Source organism: Hemibagrus wyckioides, linkage group LG24 (genome assembly GCF_019097595.1).
Source record: "Hemibagrus wyckioides isolate EC202008001 linkage group LG24, SWU_Hwy_1.0, whole genome shotgun sequence".
Taxonomy (NCBI): Eukaryota; Metazoa; Chordata; class Actinopteri; order Siluriformes; family Bagridae; genus Hemibagrus; species Hemibagrus wyckioides.
Genome location: NC_080733.1, coordinates 19,500,325 through 19,522,366, shown reverse-complemented (window position 1 = coordinate 19,522,366; position 22,042 = coordinate 19,500,325). Strand labels below are relative to the sequence as shown.

The following is a 22,042-nucleotide window of genomic DNA, read 5'->3' as shown; positions in this document are numbered from 1 at the left end:
AACGTTGTTAGAATTTTCCGTTTAAAAAGACTATGAACAAAATTTTACAGATGAATACTTTACAATATCTGAACGGTTACCGAGAGATCCCCCGGTATATAAATTGAAAGACTGTGACGGTGAAAAAATTAAGTGAACCTTTTATGAGTTACAAAAGATTATTATTGGCAAGGACAGGGCGTTCAAAATAGAGAAAATCTTGTCTGAAAAGATCCAAAACCGGAAAAAAAGTCTGTCTGGTGAAATGGGTGGGGTGGCCTGATAAATTTAATTCCTGGAATCCTGCCAAAGAAGTAGTTGACATCATGCATTAGAACTTAAAAGTATTGCCTCGAACAAAACGGGAATTCTTTAACCACGGAAGAGAGCGGATTCTATTTAACTCTTCCATGTAATGCATCATTGGATATACACTATATTGCCAAAAGTATTCGCTCACCTGCCTTGACTCGCATATGAACTTAAGTGACATCCCATTCCTAATCCATAGGGTTCAATATGACGTCGGTCCACCCTTTGCAGCTATAACAGCTTCAACTCTTCTGGGAAGGCTGTCCACAAGGTTTAGGAGTGTGTTTATGGGAATTTTTGACCATTCTTCCAGAAGCGCATTTGTGAGGTCACACACTGATGTTGGACGAGAAGGCCTGGCTCTCAGTCTCCGCTCTAATTCATCCCAAAGGTGTTCTATCGGGTTGAGGTCAGGACTCTGTGCAGGCCAGTCAAGTTCCTCCACACCAGACTCTGTCATCCATGTCTTTATGGACCTTGCTTTGTGCACTGGTGCACAGTCATGTTGGAAGAGGAAGGGGCCAGCTCCAAACTGTTCCCACAAAGTTGGGAGCATGGAATTGTCCAAAATGTCAAAAAATTTGGAGGTCTGTAGCGATTGACTCTGCAGAAAGTTGGCGACCTCTTCGCACTATGCGCCTCAGCATCCACTGACCCCGCTCCGTCAGTTTACGTGGCCTACCACTTCGTGGCTGAGTTGCTGTCGTTCCCGAACACTTCCACGTTCTTATAATACAGCTGACAGTTGACTGTGGAATATTTAGGAGCGAGGAAATTTCACGACTGGATTTGTTGCACAGGTGGCATCCTATCACAGTTCCACGCTGGAATTCAGTGAGCTCCTGAGAGCGACCCATTCTTTCACAAATGTTTGTAAAAACAGTCTGCATGCCTAGGTGCTTGATTTTATACACCTGTGGCCATGGAAGTGATTGGAACACCTGATTCTGATTATTTGGATGGGTGAGCGAATACTTTTGGCAATATAGTGTATATCCTAAAAATAAGATTGGATACTATACTACTAAATTAGCCAAACCAATCAATTTGAAAGGAGAATGGGAGATTTCACTCGCGGAGGTTCAATATGTCCATAGTTGGCACTCAGTAAGCCAGCAAGAATGTCAATTTCATGTGGTTCTGTTGAACGGATCAAAGAAAATAAAATACTACGTCTGTCACATCACTAAAGCATATTATGAAAGTATTGAAAAACTGGTTAGTGAAATCAACCAAACAATAAAAAACCATAATATTGACATGGAGTTATCCTATAACCCCATAAAAAATAAAATACGTATGGTATGCCAAAAAACGTACACATTCAGCGCTAATGGAAACTTGGCATATATGCTAGGTCTGCAACCCAACACTCTGTTAACGTTTGACGACCCGGAAGCGCCTTATCCAGCTGATATTCGTGCCGGCTTTTACACAATGTACGTGTATACTGACATCATTGAGCATCAGCGCATTGGTAACAGTTTCATCCCTTTGTTGAGATGTGTACATATAACAGGGGAAAACAATAAAGTGGTCACAATATCTTACGACAAGCTGCACTATGTGTCTCTGACCAAGAATCACACAACCGATATAGTAATCGAGGTTAAATTGGACCAGAACAGACGAATACCGTTTACTTACAGGAAATTTATAGCCAAACTACACTTCAAACCTGCTAAACATTCGTTCCGATTGTAAAAAAGATGGGTAGGCGGTACGCTGATCCTCATTCCTATGTGAATTATTACATCAATCAGGCCAGAAATGGCCTCCCGGGGTTTCACGGTGCCCCCACCATGTATGGGGCAGGTCTCGGTGGTCTGTTTAAGGGTCTTTTTAGAATGGCTGTTCCATTCCTCAAAAGAGGTTTCGCTATTGCAAAACCTCATTTAAAAACTGCTACCAAATGTATTGTAAGCGATGTAGTGAGCGCCGTTATAAACAAGACACACACTTAGAATCAGGATGGATCAGGTCTAGCACTGATTGCACGCAGAAAATCTAAAAGACCCCCAGGACATCGACACATGATTCTGAATAAAAGACGCAAGGTAACTAAAATCAAGATCAGTGTGAAAAAGACCAAGCAGAAAGGCACGAAGCATCCTCCCATCTCTCACAAAAGAAAGTGGTTGAACATTTTCTAACATCATGGCTTTTTTACACAGTCTATCCTCAGAGTGTACTAAGTCGGAATTGGATATTTTTACACTACCTTATACCCAAACGAGTATCGAAAAGTACACTTATGTGAGAGAGTTCTTTGTGCCCGGAAATGGTGAGGATTACCTCGACTTGGACAACACCTTTTTACACCTAACCTGCAAAATCCTGAATGCAGATGGTACCAACATAGCTAATGATGCAAAGGTTGGCATTGTTAACTATCCAATAGCATCGCTTTTCTCACAAGTAGATGTGATGCTAGGGGATTGTCTTATTTCTCAATCTAGCAGTACATACCCATACCATGCTACCTTCGAATGTCTCCTCAACTATGGAAAAGAAACCCTGGAAACACAATTTTGCACCGGATTATTCTACAAAGACACAGCAAGACATATGGATGCCACTGATCCTGATGGTCGAAACGATGGTCTTAAACAAAGGGCCCAGTTTAGTGCTGAAAGCAACACCTTTGACCTGATTGGGCATATTCACTCGGATATATTTTTTCAAGATAAATTTTTACTTAATGGCGTTGATTTGTGGATTAAAAAGGTTCGCAGTAAAGATGAATTTTGCTTGATGAAGGAAGGAAATACCAATTTTGTTCTAAAAATGCTCAATGCTTCTCTTTTTGTGAAGAAAGTATCCGTCTCACCGGCTGTAAAACTAGGGCATGCGCAAGCGCTACTTACAGCCACGGCCAAATATCCTATCGAAAGAGTTTGCATGAAGACTTTCAGCATGGCTGCGGGGAGTCGCATTTGCTCACGCGAATCTTTTCCTAAAACCATTATCTTTGGAATGGTAGACAATGATGCCTTCAGCGGTTCGTACAACAAAAACCTGTTTAATTTTAAACATTACGATAGAGTTTGTAGCGCTCTACGTAGACGGTACTCAATATCCTGCAAAACCGTTTCAACCGGATTTCCAGTCCGGAAATGTGGTCGGTGAATTCCAATCTTTAATTTTAGCATCAGGAAGACAGTTAAAGGATCAGGCATGTCGATTAACAGAGATGAGTATACGCACGGTTATACTTTATTCGCATTTAACTTGAACCCCGATGACGACTGTGGCCGACATTTGTCATTGATAAAGTCGGGGAATATGCGTTTGGAACTCAGATTTTGACAAGCCCTTCCGAGAACCGTGAATCTAATGGTGTACGCTAGTTTCGACAGCATTCTAGAAGTAAACAATAGAAGAAACATGCTCATCGATTACCAGTAACAAATGGACACTGGACAACTGATGGATGTTATGAGAAGTTGCCCTGAAATAACTAAAATATTCTGCGGTGTGGTGGCCAGCGATGAATTACCTACGAACACCTTGACAAGATTTCCAGCTCTGTTTATCGCAAATACACATCCGAGACACATGCAGGGCGAGCATTGGCTAGCTTTATGTATTAATGATGAAACTTGCGGGGAATTTTTTGACTCATATGGAAACCCACCAGATTACGAACTCTTTCCTGATTCTATCGATTATTTTTTGAGAAAAAACTGTAGCAAAATAAAATATAACCCTGTACAAGTTCAAAATTTTACCTCTGCACTGTGTATTTTTTCTGGGTCATAGAGCTAAAGGTTATTCCTTTAACCGCATAATGTCTATGTATGGTAAATTTAAAAATTTAAAAAATTAAATTTAAAAAAATTTTCCATAATGTACGATGCATTTCTTTTGCTCCTCGTTGAAACATTAGCAAGCACTTCTTGTACGATTCCATCTCCCGGAAGTGATGGACCTTCAGTCACGGTTGTCTCTGTTTTGCTTTCCGGTATTTTAGGCAGGGTTAAGGTTAGTTGAGCGGTTTCCTGATCTCCTAATTTTACCAAGTTTAAAAATTTTTGCAGTGCCAATGCATAGAGTTTAGCCTTCTCATAATCATTCACATCAGTCCTTAACAAAATGTGTCATGTTGTCTCATCCAAGTTGTTTTCAGCAGTCTTTCTTAAGCTTTCTTTCTCAGTGGTGATGTTTCTAAGTTTATCGAGTTGATGTTGAGGGATTAAATACATTTTGTCTGCGGTCTCCATGTTAATTGTGTTAACATTTTGTTAAGGACTGATGTCAATCTCGAAAACATTCTAAAAAATACTTGCTGTTATCAGGATACATTTGACGAGATAGTACGCTGATCTGTAATTTATCTCTAGGGTTTTTAAAAAGAACCATGTAGTTGGCATTTAGGTTAATGGTTCTACTAGCTTTGCCTTGGAAAAACAAATTTTGAACAAGATAGATGACGCTCAGTTTTCTGTGATGGGTGTATTTTGTAAAAGCTTTTTCTACTTCGTCATTCTTACTGTCAGCTTCTATCAAGTCATCGATTACCAATAAGTTTGTTTTGTTGGGGGGAAATAGTTCATCGTCACACAACGAATCAGGGATTCCTTGAAGAAATTTTATATTTATTTTGGACAACAATTCATCGTACAGAGGTTGCCAACAACAAAAAATCCACACAATATTTTCAGGGACTTTTGAAAATACCTCTTTACAGTTTTCCAGCAGATGCTTGATAAAATATGATTTACCGCTATTACTAGGTCCGCACACGATACATGAAAAAGGTAATTGCATCCTGGCATCAAAAGCATTCACATTCATATTTTCCATGACTGATGATGTGTCAAATCAACAGAAACAAACAAAATAAACTATACATACATACATACTTACATATATATACATACATACATATATACATGAACAGCCTTAGTACCCGTAAGGGAGAGTTGTGAAATCAGGTAATAAAACTTGCTTATCATATACAACCCTGAACCTTTTCAACTGTGGCTGGTTTCTCAAATGAAACCCCTTTTTAACTCTCACAATTTGATTTTGTGAGGTTATAAGCTGACCGGCTTGGTCCCGATTTTTCACGATTGTCCACCAGCTCTGTCAGAGATTTTAAATTAACAATTTCGGAATTGGTGTAATTTAAAGTGATACCTTTAGCTTTCATTGTTGTTTTTCCTTTTATTGTTTTGTATCCATATGTTTTAGGGCTGGCACTTATGAATTCAAAAATTTGGTCGCCGTCATCTAGTTCGCTGGTAAGACCACCTAAATAATCACTCAGAGGCGGCATGCAGTCACCTTCCTTACTTTTAAAAATGACGCTGTCGGTGTTGGTGTACAAACAGTGTTGATTCTGTCGGTCCATCAGATTGTACAGCTCAAGTCTAGCATACGCGGTAGTGAAGATCCCAATAAAAACATTAGCATTCCCGGGTTTAATGAGTCTATCGTCTGCATAACGCCACTGCACGAGTGCTACCTTGTCGTTCAAAAAAGCGAACTGGTTAACATTGTACACATCCAAGAACATGAACTGTAAAAACTCAGCAGGATCGCTAATCAGAGTTGTGTTCGATCTGTCAGGTCTTTGACACATCTTACCCCACAATGAATTTAATGCGAGTTTAGCCACTGATCTTTTGGCAGGATTAACTGTAATGTTATTTGGGTCTAGTTTAATTCCCTCATTTTCTTCATATTTCTTTATGTACTCACGTTTAGTGGCTTCATCTACTACCCAGGTTGGATATCCTGAACTTTCCTGCTTGGTCTTGAGGAACATTTTAATGTAGTCGGTAAAAAGATTGTCACGCTTATTGGGGAAGTGCCAGACTTCAAACACTTAAAATTTTGTATCCTTTTTCTATGGCTTTTGCTATTTCAGTCAAAGCCCGGGTACCTGTGAGAGCTCTATCCTGATCTGTGTGATCGCATTGTTTTTGTTGCAGCTTGCTGCATGCCCTACATAGAGGAAAGAGGAGTTTGTTATTTACACGGAAAGGGAGAACGGGTGCCCACAGGCCTCTAGGTGGCAGCACTTTTGCTCTAATTATACCGAAATAATTTTCCAGAGGCTCAAAGTCCCGGAAAATGATGGTCAGGTGGCCGGTTGGGTACATTTTTGTCTTGTTTACATACGGGTATAGAGAGGTGAAATCATAATAATGATTCTCTCCCTGGGTTTGGCTAGATAGTGCAGATGTAATGCATTGGTGCGTCCACTATAAAGCGCATCTCGAGGGTTTAAACGTTCGGGGAAGTGAAACTCTCTTAGAAAGTTTATCACATGGCTGTCACTTTTCTTCATTTCACTCCACTCGTGCTCCCACATAGTTGTGACTTGCACTTTTCACAACCGTGATAAAATCAACCAAGAAACTCGAAAACCTTTCACGTCTGACCAATTTCGCAGTAACCGTCTACAAAATAGTTACCAAACCTGGCCCCACCTTTGTTCAACGCGTGTTGAATGGGAAGGTTTTGTGTGGCGGAAATGTATTCGAGCCACTGAATTGAGGGTGTTGAGAAAGATTTCTGCCTGTTGAGGTAATTGTCAAGCAGCAGAATAGCTAGCGTGTTTTGGGGGAGAAACATAGTTCTGAAGATCTTCATACACACAGAAGCGATCGTTATGCATTTAAAAGGGTCGACCTTTGTACTTTGCAGAATTTCATTTCTGAAAGCTAAACAACCCTTTCTCAAAATGTCGACGTCGTTTATGCAGTATTCGACGCACCCGTCTCCTTCCGACCCACTCCCTTCCGTGAAAGCTATACGAGTTCCTATTTCCTGTCTGGTCTTGAAATCATAAAAGATGTATTTCCTGGTTCTCGATTCTTTCTTTATCGGTTGTATAAAACAGTTATGTTCTGTGTCTGGATCAAATTTTTCGCCACAGAGTTTACACGTAGCCATAGAGCACACGTTTTTTACAGTTAAATGGGTTCTGATGTATCCTGTTATTGCATTCCCCACAGTAGAAGCCAGATTCACACAAAGAATACTCACCATTGCTCAACTGAAGCCTCGCCTTATGTTTGTCAATCTCAAACAATCTGGGCATCGGGATACATTTTTAGATTGTTTGTAGCAATCTGGATTGCGGCAAACGTTACAACTAAATTCACACTGGTGTTTGCGCAAATCGTTAATCCCAGAGTGACAAAACGACAGACATGACTAGACCCCAAAAGACCCATGATGTTTGTAACCCCATAATAGTGGTTATTGTGTAAAAACAAGTAAATTGTTTTTTCGTGTGGAGTTTTGGTGTTTTGAAAGAAAGAGTATCCGGATTTGTTTTTACAACAGTGTAAGATCACGATTTTACAGTTTAACTGCGTCTCAAATTTAGACACATCTGCAAACGTGACCGCTGTGTTTTCAGTTAATCCTACAGTGTGTTGGATCTGTTTAGCAACCTGTTCGACCTGAAAATCGTTTTTTCCAGGGTTCAAAAGTTGTGCAACGCATAATGCAAAGCACATGTCTTTGTTGTGAAAGATGTACAGATGTCTCATTTTTTTCTGAACAACTTCTGAACTGAATATTTTACTAATTGTATTTTACTACCTGTACCACCGCGAGGCGGTCTAACTATTTGGATGACTAATTCTAGTGAATTGTCTGTAAAAATTTCACACTTAGATGGATCAGCGACATCTATTTGAGCATTTAGATCAATTACATCTATCTGAACATTTGGATCAGCAACATCTATTTGAGCATTTAGATCAATTACATCTATCTGAACATTTGGATCAGCAACATCTATTTGAGCATTTAGATCGCTCGGCATTTCAAATACGTTCTCATTATCAAATGCTTTTGCTTGAGATTTGTGAATAAGTTAACAAGGCTGTCGTTTAACATAAGTAGACTTTGATTTAGATTATGAAACAGATCTTGAGGAGTTAATGGGCTGTGTTGTTGAGAGGGTTCAGGAGTTGAGACGGTATTAACGCTGTGATCAGTAGATAAGGTCCAACTTTCATTCAACTGATTTACAGCATCTATTAAGGCGGGGTTCAACTGCATAGAATGACCTTCATTCAGACTATTTTGCAACCCCAACAGACTTTGGTTTAATTCGTAAAATACGTCGTGTGGAGACAACGGTGTGTTTATCATGACTGGAATTTTCATTATGACTAATGATCTCATCTGAAGTCCTTAGATTTTTGTTTAGTTCATTTACTGCGTCGATTAAGGCAGGATTTAATTGTACAGAGTGTTGGAAATCATTTATACCATTCTGTAATCTTAACAGACTTAGTTGGTCAGGTTTAGTTGGTCGAATATGTCGCACAGAGTCACCGGTGCAGTTGATGCAATCTCATCTACACTAGGACACTGACTAACAAGCTGGTGTGATGGAATCAAACTTTCGTTCAGTGCATTAACAGCTTCAGTTAAATATGGGTTCAGGGTTGTGTATGGGTCATATTGTAACAGACCATTTGAAGAATTTTCAAAACTGAAATCACATGGTGATGATGGGGTATCTTCAGTTCTAATTTTTTTACATTCTGAAAATGAAATGTTATTTGAACGCTTCTGTGCCATTGTTATTTCTAGTCTTGGGAGAGAATTCTTATCAAATGATCATTCACCGTCAAAAATCTATATAAGTACTCATGATTGATAAGCAAAAATCCAACAAGATCCCTACCTGGTCGGTTTTGAAGTGAATAATGTAGATGATCAAAGTTCTCCAGTAATCCTAGTCTTGTTTGAAATAATTCTGCAATTGCACCGTTAAACTCCTCAAGGTTTTGTTCTTGACCAAAGTTACATCCCCGTAATTGTCCTATTTCCTCTTGATCGTTTATAGGAGCGTGCAAGAAATAATCCTCTTGAGCATTTTCTTCTTCTGCATCTGCGTTATATTCCGGTATAAAATCCTCTTGAACGTTTTCTTCTCGAACCAAGTCAAATTCCTCTATTTGTTCAATCACCTCTTGTTCTCCTTGTGAAACATCTAAAAGAAGACAGAAATTTGAGAGAGCTTTATGCACTGAATGAGTAGGTGAAAATAGAATAAAATTATTTATAAAACACACAACCCACCGGAATCACTAGAATCACCACTGACCGTCGAAGTGTTCTCGAATTCTGATTACAACACAAACAAAATATAAACATATATGCCATATGTTTTAAGGTTTTACAAAGTATTCATGCATTTATGACGTGACTTATGTGAAGTTTGTTGATTTGGTCTAGGCTGTGGTAATACTACAACTATAGGTCTTTGGAAAGCCTGAGGGTCTTGATGCTCCGGCTTTCTTAGATTCCTAGGGGCTTGTGCGACAGGGTGAGGAAACTTGTCGTCAGAAATGATCACAATGTCGTTTTCTAAATAATCAGTAAAACATATAAAATATTAACTTAATAACATGTATGTTATTAAGTTATGGCTTCACTTTGATAGTCCTAGTGTCACAGGCACGCCGGACCCAACCCCTCATCAGCGCACTCGCTCACCCGAATACTGATTGAGTTCACCTGCACCTCATTAGTTTCTTACCTCCACTCCTCTATTTAAGAGCACTCTCTCCACTTCCTCCCCGTCTGGTCTCGTTTGAGAAACTGACTATATGCTTCGTTTCCATACGTTAGCTTTAGCCTCCGAGCTACTCTTATTTCTACGATTGAGCCCCAACTGCTATCTTCCCCTTCTCACCTCGGTTGCTGCTCTCTCTAACTCCACTCATCTCCGTGCACGGCGTTTCCATCTCCTTCCCGCTCTGGCTTCCAGGTTCCATCTCACTCAGCTGAGTATTCCTCTCTCTCCTTTCTCCACCCATATTCAAACATCAATAAACGTACCCCTTCTGGGGATTAAACCTGCCCTTACCTGCTCATCTCTGGTGTTTCGTGACACCTAGACACTAGAATCAGATAAGCATAGTCTGCTCTTGTTCTGTAATAAAAAGATATAATATTCCTATCTAAATACAACATGACTGCTTAAGTTGACGGGGTATACTTAACTTCTGAATATTTCATAAGATTAAATCACGTATAGGATAATTTAAGTTCTTACCTGTTGTGAAGTCCTTGGTTTGAGAAGTCTTAAATTTTTGAAGACTTAAAAGTTCTTCAGCCAAAGATGTGAAACCTTGCGGTAGACACCTGAATGTCAAACTTTTTGGAAGTGCTAGCTTTTATAGGGTGAATTTACCCGAAATGGGTGGGGGGGGGAGTATTGCTCGGGGTATTGTTGGTCCTTACACCATTTACAAAACTTTTCCCAGTCACACTGATCAAAAGTGATGCTCCTCCAGTGGATGTGCCCCGGTCCAGATAACCTGAAAAGCACTACGTCTGCTGATTCCGCATTGAAAAAAAACCCGGCTGTACAACCGTTTGACAACGACCAATACTGAATATGTTTATGCTCTAAAATTTTTGCAAATCTCCCCAAAGTAGATTTCAGCTTCTTTGGGGCATCAGGACAAGTGGCCATAGTTGCGCTCAAAGAATCACCAATATTTCACAAGTAGAGCATTTCAAGGGAAAAATGGTGGGTGTGTCTTTATTTTTCAAATTTTGTGTGTGTGTGTGTGTGTGTGTGTGTGTGTGTGTGTGTCCGTCTGTCTGTGTGTTTGGCTGTAAATCCATTTAAAGTAATGACTTTAGACCTCCATGACGTTTTAACCGGAAATCCTAATTATTATTTGATTATATGACCAATGTTTGGAAGTCATTACACACTCATTAGTCATTAACCTTTGACCTTTTTAATACTTACTATTAATTACATATCATTAATCATATGGTATCTCTGTAATGGGGGCTATTCAAGTTATAAATGTTGACCACTCTGTTGACCGCCATGTAGAAGTCATTACACATTCCTTAGTCATTTGATCTTTGACCTTTTTGTAACCCCCTTTGTTGACCACTCTGTTGATTGACATGTGAAAGTCATTAAACACCTGACCTTTGACCTGAGCTGTCAAAACCAAAAGTTACAATATATGAAAGGTAATTCTCTCTCTAACAGTATCAACTACAGCCAAAGATACATGATGTTCAGCTCTTTAACACTCAATAAATAAACTCTAAAATAGTTTATAATTATCAAACTAAATATATAGTTTGATAATTATAGCAAAATAGCTCCATTCTAGTAAAATCAGTTCAAAAACATATCCATCAGAATTATTGACATTTTCATTTGTAAATCATGAAGCAGATTTGATGCTGAAAGCCATAATTTTGAGTAATGTGAATAATGGTGAGGAAGAACACAGGTCAGTGATATAAAATCCTTTTTTCACACAGTGACCTCCAGCGAGGGAGAGACAAAACAGAGCAGAAGATCATAATCACAGACACAGGGTAAGATCAGACTCTGAAGTGAGACTGTGACAGTGGTATGATCATTATTATACTGCTATTATAAACATTTCTCCAATCCGATTGATTAGTTTATCAAACACATATACAGTAGAGTCAGTATTACAGGGACTGTGCTTGTTATCTCACCACATGTCTATAACCATTTTACAGATGTAGGTCTGTAACCACTGGACCTCATCTTCAGGAGAGATGCAGATTAAATCTGATGAAGACGTTTCAGCATGTAAATGATGTGATAACAAACCAGAGAAACCCAACACTTCTCAATGAGATCTACACAGAGGTCTACATCACAGAAGGAGACAGTGGGAAAGTCAATAATGAACATGAGGTGAGACAGATCGAGGCAGCATCCAGGAGAGCAGCAACAGAGGAAACACCAATCAGCTGCAGTGACATCTTTAAACCTTTATCTGAAGAAGACAAACCCATCAGGAGCATTCTGACAAAGGGAGTCGCTGGCATTGGAAAAACAGTCTCTGTGCAGAAATTCATTCTAGACTGGGCTGAAGGGAAAACAAATCAGGATGTTCATCTCATATTTCCACTTCCTTTCAGAGAGCTCAATCTGATGAAGGACCAAAAACTGAGTCTGATGGAGCTTCTTCATTTCTTTTTTAAAGAGATGAAAGAAACAAACATTTCCAGTCTGCACAAAGTTCTGTTCATTTTTGATGGTTTGGATGAGTGTCGTTTCCCTCTGGATTTCCAGAACACAGTGAGAGTGTGTGATGGAACTGAATCAGCATCAGTGAATGTGCTGCTGATAAACCTGATCAAAGGGAATCTGCTTCCCTCTGCTCTCATCTGGATCACCTCCCGACCTGCAGCAGCTGATCAAATCCCCTCTGAGTGGATTAATCGAGTCACAGAGGTACGAGGGTTCAATGACCCACAGAAGGAGGAATATTTCAGGAAGAGGATCAGAGATCAGAGTCTGAGCAACAGAATCATCACACACCTGAAGTCATTAAGAAGCCTCTACATCATGTGCCACATCCCAGTCTTCTGCTGGATTTCAGCCACTGTTCTAGAGAGAATGTTGGGTGAAGCAGAGAGTGGAGAGATCCCCAAGACTCTGACTCAAATGTACACACACTTCCTCATCATTCAGACAAACATCATCAAGAAAAAGTACACAGAGAGCAGAGAGGCAGATAAAGAAATGGTTCTGAAACTGGGTAAACTGGCTTTCAGGCAGCTGATGAAAGGAAACCTGATCTTCTATGAGGAAGACCTGATGGAGTGTGGCATTGGTGTGACAGAAGCATCAGTGTATTCAGGTGTGTGTACTCAGATCTTCACAGAGGAGTTTGGACTTCACCAGAGTAAAGTGTACTGCTTTGTTCATCTGAGCGTTCAGGAGCACCTCGCAGCTCTGTATGTGCATCTGACATTCATGAATAAAAAGAAAAATATTCTTCAGAAAAGACTGTTTTCTAAAATGTCCACACTGCTCAGAGAAATTACAATGTTAGATCTACACAAGAGTGCTGTAGATCAGGCTTTACAGAGGGAAAATGGACATCTGGATCTGTTCCTTCGCTTTCTTCTGGGTCTCTCACTGGAGTCCAATCCGATCCTCTTACAAACCATAGTGACACAGACAGGAAGTAGCTCTGACAGCAGACAGGAAACAGTTCATTACATCAAGAAGAAGATCACAGAGAATCCCTCACCAGAGAAATCCATCAATCTGTTCCACTGTCTGAATGAGCTGGATGATCATTCTCTAGTTGAGGAAATCCAACACTACCTGCAATCAGGAAATTTACAACAAAACAAACTTTCTTCTTCTCAGTGGTCAGCTGTGGTGTTTGTGTTACTGACATCAGCACAGGAAGAGGATGTGTTTGTCCTTAAGAAATATACCAACAAACACTGTACATCAGACGAGGTTCTTCTGAAGCTCCTGCCTGTGGTTGCAGCATCCAGAAAAGCTGAGTAAGTAAAGCTGAATATAACTGTTATACTGTTAATGTTAGCAGCAGAGAAGATTAAAGAACTTCATCAGACTGGATATATGGTCTGTGTTCTATGTAATTCTCTTTATTAGTGTGATTGCGTCAGCAATCACGCTCTTGTTATCATTACTATTTATTATTATTATTATTATTATTATTATTATTATTATTATTATTATTCCGTTTCCTGGGCACGCTACTAGTCCTAAACGGTAATAGCTAAAATTCTGGTTCCAATGCTAAAATGTTCATCATGTGTTTCTTAAGTGTGCTTAAGTTTCATGTTGATAAGTATTGTAGTTTATTTTATATTAATTTGTACATGCATTTTTCACGGACTTCCCTGGTTTCCGTACAGTTCGGTCTTTCTCGGGGATTTTCGGTATGTGCTGTAAACGCATCTGTAGATGTCGTAAACAAGCATATAAACATTACCAGTCCTAAAGAGTAATAGCTAGAAACATGGTTCCAACGCTAAAATGCTGCTTAGGTGTGCTATTACTTTTCATGCTGGTAAGTATTATAGTTTATTTTATATGGATTTTTAAATGTATTTTTCACAGACTTTAGACCGCTACTGTGTGTGTGTGTGTGTGTGTGTGTGTGTGTGTGTGTGTGTGTGTGTGTGTGTGTCGTCAGCTAGAGTAGGGGAAGAGTTTTTTTTAAGGACGCATCGTCTTTAAACTGTTCCTACAGCTTGAATTCTTACTCTACAGCCACATAAACTACATAAACTGTGACTTTAGCTTTTAAATATTATTTGAGCATGTCTTGCAATAGTTTAAGCAACATATTCACAATCACACTCACATTTTCTAGTGAGTGAAACATTCTAGTTTCATTTAATATGCAAACATTACATAATTTATTGTGTTGCAATATTAGCTTCTGAGATATATTTTAGAGTTAATATTTCTATTTTGGAAAGGTTTAATAATATGTTTGATAATGTACACTGGTGCTACTGTGCCCTGTATTTTGTATTTGCTTTCAGTTTTAATAATTGTGGCCTAAAAGAAAAAGGCTGTACAGCTTTAGCCTCAGTGCTCAGCTCTGAATCCTCCAGTCTGAGAGAACTGGATCTGTCTGGGAATAGATTTCAAAACTCAGGAGTGAAGAGTCTCTCTGCTGGACTGGAGAATCCTCACTGTAAACTGGACACACTGAGGTAAGATCATCTCTCTGTGAGTAACATGAACATCTACATTAAAGCTCTCTTATAAATACGATTGTACCAGTCATCCCTTTTCCATATTTCTGTTTTTGTTTCTTTATGATAATATGTATAAGTCAGTGTTTCTGTCTAATCTACACTCTATACACTATACAGTGTGTATTAAGTTCTTTATTTTGAATTTATTTTTTTGGTAAGATTTTCTGACTTTTTGTATTGCTCCTTAACTCAGTTGGATCCAGAGTCATGCTGTTTGAATTGCATTGTATAGCGTTGTTGATTCTGTAGTGTTGCTTGGGAGAGACTGCTGGTTTATGCTAATTAGTTCTCTTAGATGATTAGTCAGGAATCGTTTCAGTCTCCTTTAAGGTGTGAACTGTGAGCAGGGCTTACTTGTTATGAGCTACTGGGCCAGCTCCATGCCAGACCAACAGAGGGGGTGCTGGCAGGTAATTCATCATAGCCCGCTTTTCTGTTTGTGTATTCCCCACCTGTTTTGTGCCACTCCCCTCCTATTCTGCTTTCCTGCCATGTCACATGTTCCTCATTTACCCCGATGTTCTGTCCTATATATAGGTTCGGTTCGGTTCTGATGGCTTGGCAAATTAAAGTGTTTTTTTCATTATTCTTTGCTTAGGTGACAGGAACAGTAAGATTTTAAGAAGACAAAAACTGGTTTTAGTTGCAATTCTCTTTATTTAACTTAAATGCAAAAATCAACTTGTATACATGTACACATCTTTGTGCTTTAGCCAATTAGTTTTTGATTTTTTTGTGTGTCTTTTCGTAGAGGTTGGGAATTGCCTCGGTGCTAAAAAAAAAAAAAAAAAAGAAAAAAGGACATGACGATAGTGTGTACCGTGTGTCGAGCACCGATTACTGAAAATGGCTGCAAATCTTTAGCAATGAACACCCCTACTGCATTTGTTATTTTTTTGTGTCTCTTGGAACCAGTTGTGTATGAATGCTGGAAGGAATCAGCTGGGGACTGTTGTTTTTTGGGTTCCTGTGTTACCTGCTCTGCCATCCTGCTTCCACACAGTGATATCTCTGGGTGATGGAGCTGCAGATGTGTGGTGTGCAGATTGGAAGTATTTCCATGTCAGTAGTTAACTCGTGTGTAACAGTGCTTTACACAGTCATTTTTTGTTTAGCGTTTTTGTTTCATCGGCATCGTAGTCAACAACAAATCTGAAATGTTCCCACACCACAGATCTGAAAGACAGCGGTGCTTCCTCGTATTTTTCTCACTTCACCACTCGCCTTGGTGAGAGTTTAAATCTGACACCAACATCACAAGCATGGTTAAGCTCTCCTAACTTTAGCGCTCACTGATTGGATATTTACTCGCGGGGAGGCGTGGCTGTCTGAGCGTAAAAATACAGTACAGGCAAAGACAAACAGGCGGTTCAGAGAGTAATGAAACACATGGAAATAATTTCAACAAAAATCCGTAAAAACCGTGATTCACATACGTATATTGAACTGTGGAGGTCGTACCGAATGCTTCAATACTATATTCAGTATTTTGGCATCCCTAATAAATAAATATATATAATATAATATATAATATAAAACTCGATTCCAAATCCTGCAGTGTGAAAAGAGCTCTTACTGAAACCTGATCACCTACAGCCAATGGGAGAGTTAGATACAGGGTAGCGGATAGTTCGGGGAGGAGTTATATACCACAATATCAGCAAGCATGGCATCGGTTAAAGCACAATATTATAGTTTAATAGAGTTTATAGGTTTTTATCAACAGAATAAATAAGCTTTACAATACATCAAACAGAAATAAAGCAGAATTACCGTATTTGCTTGACCAGCCGCAGGACACCAAAATTATTCATTTGTTCAATTATACAGAACACACAATCCTTGTTCCCTGCACTGACCATTTGGATCGTGAACTTCTTGTAGGATTTAATTTCCAGTTCTGCGTGATAACTCTGATCTCATGTGTGATCTTGTTATATCCTTCTTATTTCGGTTGTGAAACGCAGTTTGTGGACCAGACAGAGTTTTGGCGATTTTTCCTGTTGTGAAGTGATGCAGTGTGAAACCTCCTGTCACCGATCCATTGTGCAGTGTGAACACAGTAGAGACTGAAAGCCACCACAGATAGTATGCATCTGTGTGTTCATACACTGTAATGAAGAACTGGTCTACCATCGAAGCTCATCGAGTTTACAATATCATTTAAAAGCAAAACACATCACAGGTTATACTAGCAAACCGACGAGTAGCAAACCAAACGGACATGTTAAACAAAATAAAAAGTGTATGTTTAATTTATATATATATATATATATATATATATATATATATATATATATATATATATATATATATATATATATAATGTGTATAGTATCTCACAAAAGTGAGTACAACCCTCACATTTTTGTAAATATTTTATTATATCTTTTCATGTGACAACACTGAAGAAATGAAAGTAATGAGTGTCCAGCCTGTATAACAGTGTAAATTTTCTTTCCCCTCAAAATAACTCAACACACAGCCATTAATGTCTAAACCGTTGGCAACAAAAGTGACTACACCCCTAAGTGGAAATGTCCAAATTGGGCCCAAAGTGTCAATATTTTGTGTGGCCACCATTATTTTCCAGCACTGCCTTAACCCTCTTGGTCATGGAGTTCACCAGAGCTTCACAGGTTGCCACTGGAGTCCTCTTACACTCCTCCATGATGACATCACAGAGCTGGTGGATGTTAGAGACCTTGCGTTCCCCCACCTTCCATTTGAGGATGACCCACAGATGCTCAATAGGGTTTAGGTCTGGAGACATGCTTGGCCAGTCCATCACCTTTACCCTCAGCTTCTTTAGCATATTTATACATATATATATATATATATATATATATATATATATATATATATATATTAGATACACTATATTGCCAAAAGTATTCTCTCACCCATCCAAATAATCAGAATCAGGTGTTCCAATCACTTCCATGGCCACAGGTGTATAAAATCAAGCACCTAGGCATGCAGACTGTTTTTACAAACATTTGTGAAAGAATGGGTCGCTCTCAGGAGCTCAGTGAATTCCAGCGTGGAACTGTGATAGGATGCCACCTGTGCAACAAATCCAGTTGTGAAATTTCCTCGCTCCTAAATATTCCACAGTCAACTGTCAGCTGTATTATAAGAACGTGGAAGTGTTCGGGAACGACAGCAACTCAGCCACGAAGTGGTAGGCCACGTAAACTGACGGAGCGGGGTCAGCGGATGCTGAGGCGCATAGTGCGAAGAGGTCGCCAACTTTCTGCAGAGTCAATCGCTACAGACCTCCAAACTTCATGTGGCCTTCAGATGAGCTCAAGAACAGTGCGCAGAGAGCTTCATGGAATGGGTTTCCATGGCCGAGCAGCTGCATCCAAGCCATACATCACCAAGTGCAATGCAAAGCGTCGGATGCAGTGGTGTAAAGCACGCCGTCACTGGACTCTAGAGCAGTGGAGACGCGTTCTCTGGAGTGACGAATCGCGCTTCTCCATCTGGCAATCTGATGGACGAGTCTGGGTTTGGCGGTTGCCAGGAGAACGGTACTTGTCTGACTGCATTGTGCCAAGTGTAAAGTTTGGTGGAGGGGGGATTATGGTGTGGGGTTGTTTTTCAGGAGCTGGGCTTGGCCCCTTAGTTCCAGTGAAAGGAACTCTGAATGCTTCAGCATACCAAGACATTTTGGACAATTCCATGCTCCCAACTTTGTGGGAACAGTTTGGAGCTGGCCCCTTCCTCTTCCAACATGACTGTGCACCAGTGACCAAAGCAAGGTCCATAAAGACATGGATGACAGAGTCTGGTGTGGAGGAACTTGACTGGCCTGCACAGAGTCCTGACCTCAACCCGATAGAACACCTTTGGGATGAATTAGAGCGGAGACTGAGAGCCAGACCTTCTCGTCCAACATCAGTGTGTGACCTCACAAATGCGCTTCTGGAAGAATGGTCAAAAATTCCCATAAACACACTCCTAAACCTTGTGGACAGCCTTCCCAGAAGAGTTGAAGCTGTTATAGCTGCAAAGGGTGGACCGACGTCATATTGAACCCTATGGATTAGGAATGGGATGTCACTTAAGTTCATATGCGAGTCAAGGCAGGTGAGCGAATACTTTTGGCAATATAGTGTAGATAGATAGAGAGTGAGTTTATTTGCAAAAACCGATAAACGGCATTTTTACAAAAAAAAAAGACCTGACTGTTGTTATTCTCCACATATTGCACAATCTGCACCCTAAACGCGTTTTGTCAAAAAAGCCGGTATTGTCCACTTTAAAGGCATCACAAGGCCTGAAACCACTTTTAAAGGTTCACGTTTTACTGCAAAAGCTGACAAGCGCCATTGTCGTTTGTGAGCAAAAACCAATAAGTCCATTTTAGCGAATCAACGTGCAGTATTCAGGTCAGCTGACCAAGCTGCTCGTCACTTGCTGAGAGGAATTTCATCATTCTAGCAATGTTATACCAACAGAGAATCCCTCTGCATGTGTTCATTCAGCACCAGTGGCAGAACAAGTGCAGTGAAACAAAAAAATAATAATTCAGTGTTCTTGTGAGAAAGAAATGCCGTTGTGTTATTTGCTGGGATGAGGGTGACCATGATACGAGTTTATGAGGTAGTACATAGTTCTGTAGCCAGCATTTAGAAGAATCTGAGTACACAAAATTCACTGAATATAAACACCTAAAGCACCGGCTTATTCCTTTACTATTGGAATGGACAGATCAAAGATCCACTGTCTGGTGAATTGTATTTTCACTAGCTCTGAAAAGTCAGTAGTTTGTGTAGGACCTGATGCTGCTACATACCCTGAAATCCAGCTGTTTCTAAACGAAATAACTTTTAAATAGATTAATATATCATAAATATATCATTTTCATCACACATGCCCTGATTGTTGTCAGTGTTTGGTAGCTAGTTTATTGGTTTTGTGTTCATTAGCAACTATCACATAAATGAACCAGCTAGTTAGCCAAGTGTGAAAAATCTTACTAGCTATTTACTGCTAACACAAATCTGACAAAAAAATAGACTTTTCTGATTCATTTATTCACTTATTCATACATTTTAGTGCCTAAACAATGTGTAAAGGGGCAACATGAAAGCTGCTATTTATTACAGGTAAACAGCATTAACAGGTGGTTATTGTCTCTTTGCAGGTTGTGTAATTGTAAAATCACAGGTGAAGGCTGTGCTGCTCTGACTTCAGCTCTGAGATCAAACCCCTCACACCTGAGAAAACTGGATCTGACTGGGAATAAACTCAGAGACTCAGGAGTGAAGAGTCTCTCTGCTGTACTGGAGAATCCTCACTGTAAACTGGAGACACTGGGGTAAGATCATCTCTCTGAGAGTCACATGACCTGGGGACCATCAGCGTAAACACTCTTTTAAATATTACTGTTCCAGACATCTGTTTTTATTTCATTATGTAAAAATAAGAAATAAAAGAAAAAAACCTTTCAGAATGATATTCTGAATTTTCAGATGAATTTGTACTTTGTCTTGAAACTGGTTGTGTCTTTAGAAATAAAGTTTAAGACTGTTGTATTCATTTTAATAATCTGCAAGTCCTCTTTCTGGCTCATTGGGGTCAATCAGAATATAACATGACCTCATGGGATACATCCTTGAAGCTGTCATAGATCACTATCTTGATCACTATAAGATCACAACTTATTTAAGTATTTCTTAGTCATAAATGTGTGCTTCACCAAACCATCACATCAGGTGACTGAGTGTTTAGAGGCAACACTCCACTACACTGAATGTAATGGAGCCCCTCTTTAAATAAAAAGAGAGTTTAATTTGTTTCTGGATTGGAACAAAATGGAATGTATTCATACTTATACAGCAGTCTACCAAAACACTCTATGCTCCTGAGCAGTTATTAATAAAAAGCTTGGTTAAAAATATTTTTCATCTTAGGCTTAAAGACTGAGACTGTGTCTGAGTCCTAAACACTATTTGGAAGGCTTTGTCGGAAAAGTCTCTCCCTGTGCTGTAGTCTTTATTATTTTAGGTACAAACAAAGAGCCTGTACCAACTGGTCAAAGCAGATATTGGGGATCATAAAAATAAAAAATGTATAAAGACAACACTAATAATAAAATGGAAAAAAATGAAAATAGTCTTTTCTTGGTTTTTTTTTTCCAAGCTTTTCCATCAAGCTTTTATATCAGATTCTTCAGGTTTCTATCTCTCTTCCATGAGCTGCAGTAAATGAGAATTCCCATAATTTACCACATTTTTAAAGCAGAATTTTTTTAAAGAAAATTCTAAAGGCATTGGTCATTTTGACAGAAACAAAATAATGTATTCAGTGTAGGTATTCATGGTATTCTTCCCCTTTGTCTTTTCAATTCTGTAGACATACAACGTCAAAACCATTCTAGTAGTTTTATGCAAACAGATAATTCCTCTGCATGTGTTCATACAGTATCAGTGGTGAAACAGTGCATTTCTGTGTGATATATGACATAAAGCATTTACTCTATAGTAGAGTTTCAGGTTGAAACTTCAGGTGAAAAATTGCAGAAAATCACTGAGTAACTACAGAATCTTTAAGTAAATGAAACAAATAATTAATATCCAGATTTGAGGTTTTAGACATTTCCCACCAGTGTCCTTGGGAGAAGCTTTGTGTTATTTGCTGGGATGAGGGTGAGGATGATATGAGTTTAATATGCAGTACATACTTCTGTAGCCAGCATTTGGAAAAAATCCACTGAATATAAACACCTAAAGCACTGGGTTCTGCTGTCTGGTGAAATGCATTTTGACTAACTCAAGAAAAGCCAGCGGTGTGTGTAGGACTTGATGCTGCTACATACCCTGAAATCCAGATGTTTTTCCTAAAGATAAGTGAAATAACTTTTATATAGATTAAAATATCATAAAGTGACCATTTTCTTAAACACCCAGTACATGCCCTGATTAATGCCTAGGTTTGCTAGCTAGTTTATTGGTGTTTAGTTCATGAGCAACTGCAGCATAAATGAACTAGCTAGTTAGCCAAGTGTAAAAAATTTTACTAGTTATTCACTGCTTGAACAAATCTGAAAAGTAAATAGACTTCTCTGATTCACTCATTTAATCATTCGTACATACAAATGCCAACAGGAACGCTGCTGTTTATTACAGATATACAGAAAGATAAAGTAAAATTGGTTTCAGTTGTTCACTTCACATAAGAATGAAAGACAAATAAAAATAGA

General features: G+C 39.1%; 1 protein-coding gene across 3 annotated transcripts in view; it reads left to right on the top strand.

Moving 5' to 3' along the window:
• The window catches only part of LOC131344717 (NACHT, LRR and PYD domains-containing protein 12-like), a 94,319-nt gene that overhangs the window by 44,361 nt on the left and 27,916 nt on the right, over positions 1-22,042 (top strand). For 2 of the 3 annotated variants that reach the window (XM_058377167.1, XM_058377166.1), the window contains exons 5-8: positions 11,575-11,631; positions 11,803-13,596; positions 14,611-14,784; positions 19,985-20,158. The exons of the other annotated variant lie outside the window; for it this stretch is intronic. In XM_058377167.1, coding sequence (XP_058233150.1) covers positions 11,575-11,631; positions 11,803-13,596; positions 14,611-14,784; positions 19,985-20,158 — 2,199 coding nt within the window. The remainder of the gene's footprint in view (positions 1-11,574; positions 11,632-11,802; positions 13,597-14,610; positions 14,785-19,984; positions 20,159-22,042) is intronic. 3 annotated transcript variants of the gene reach the window in all.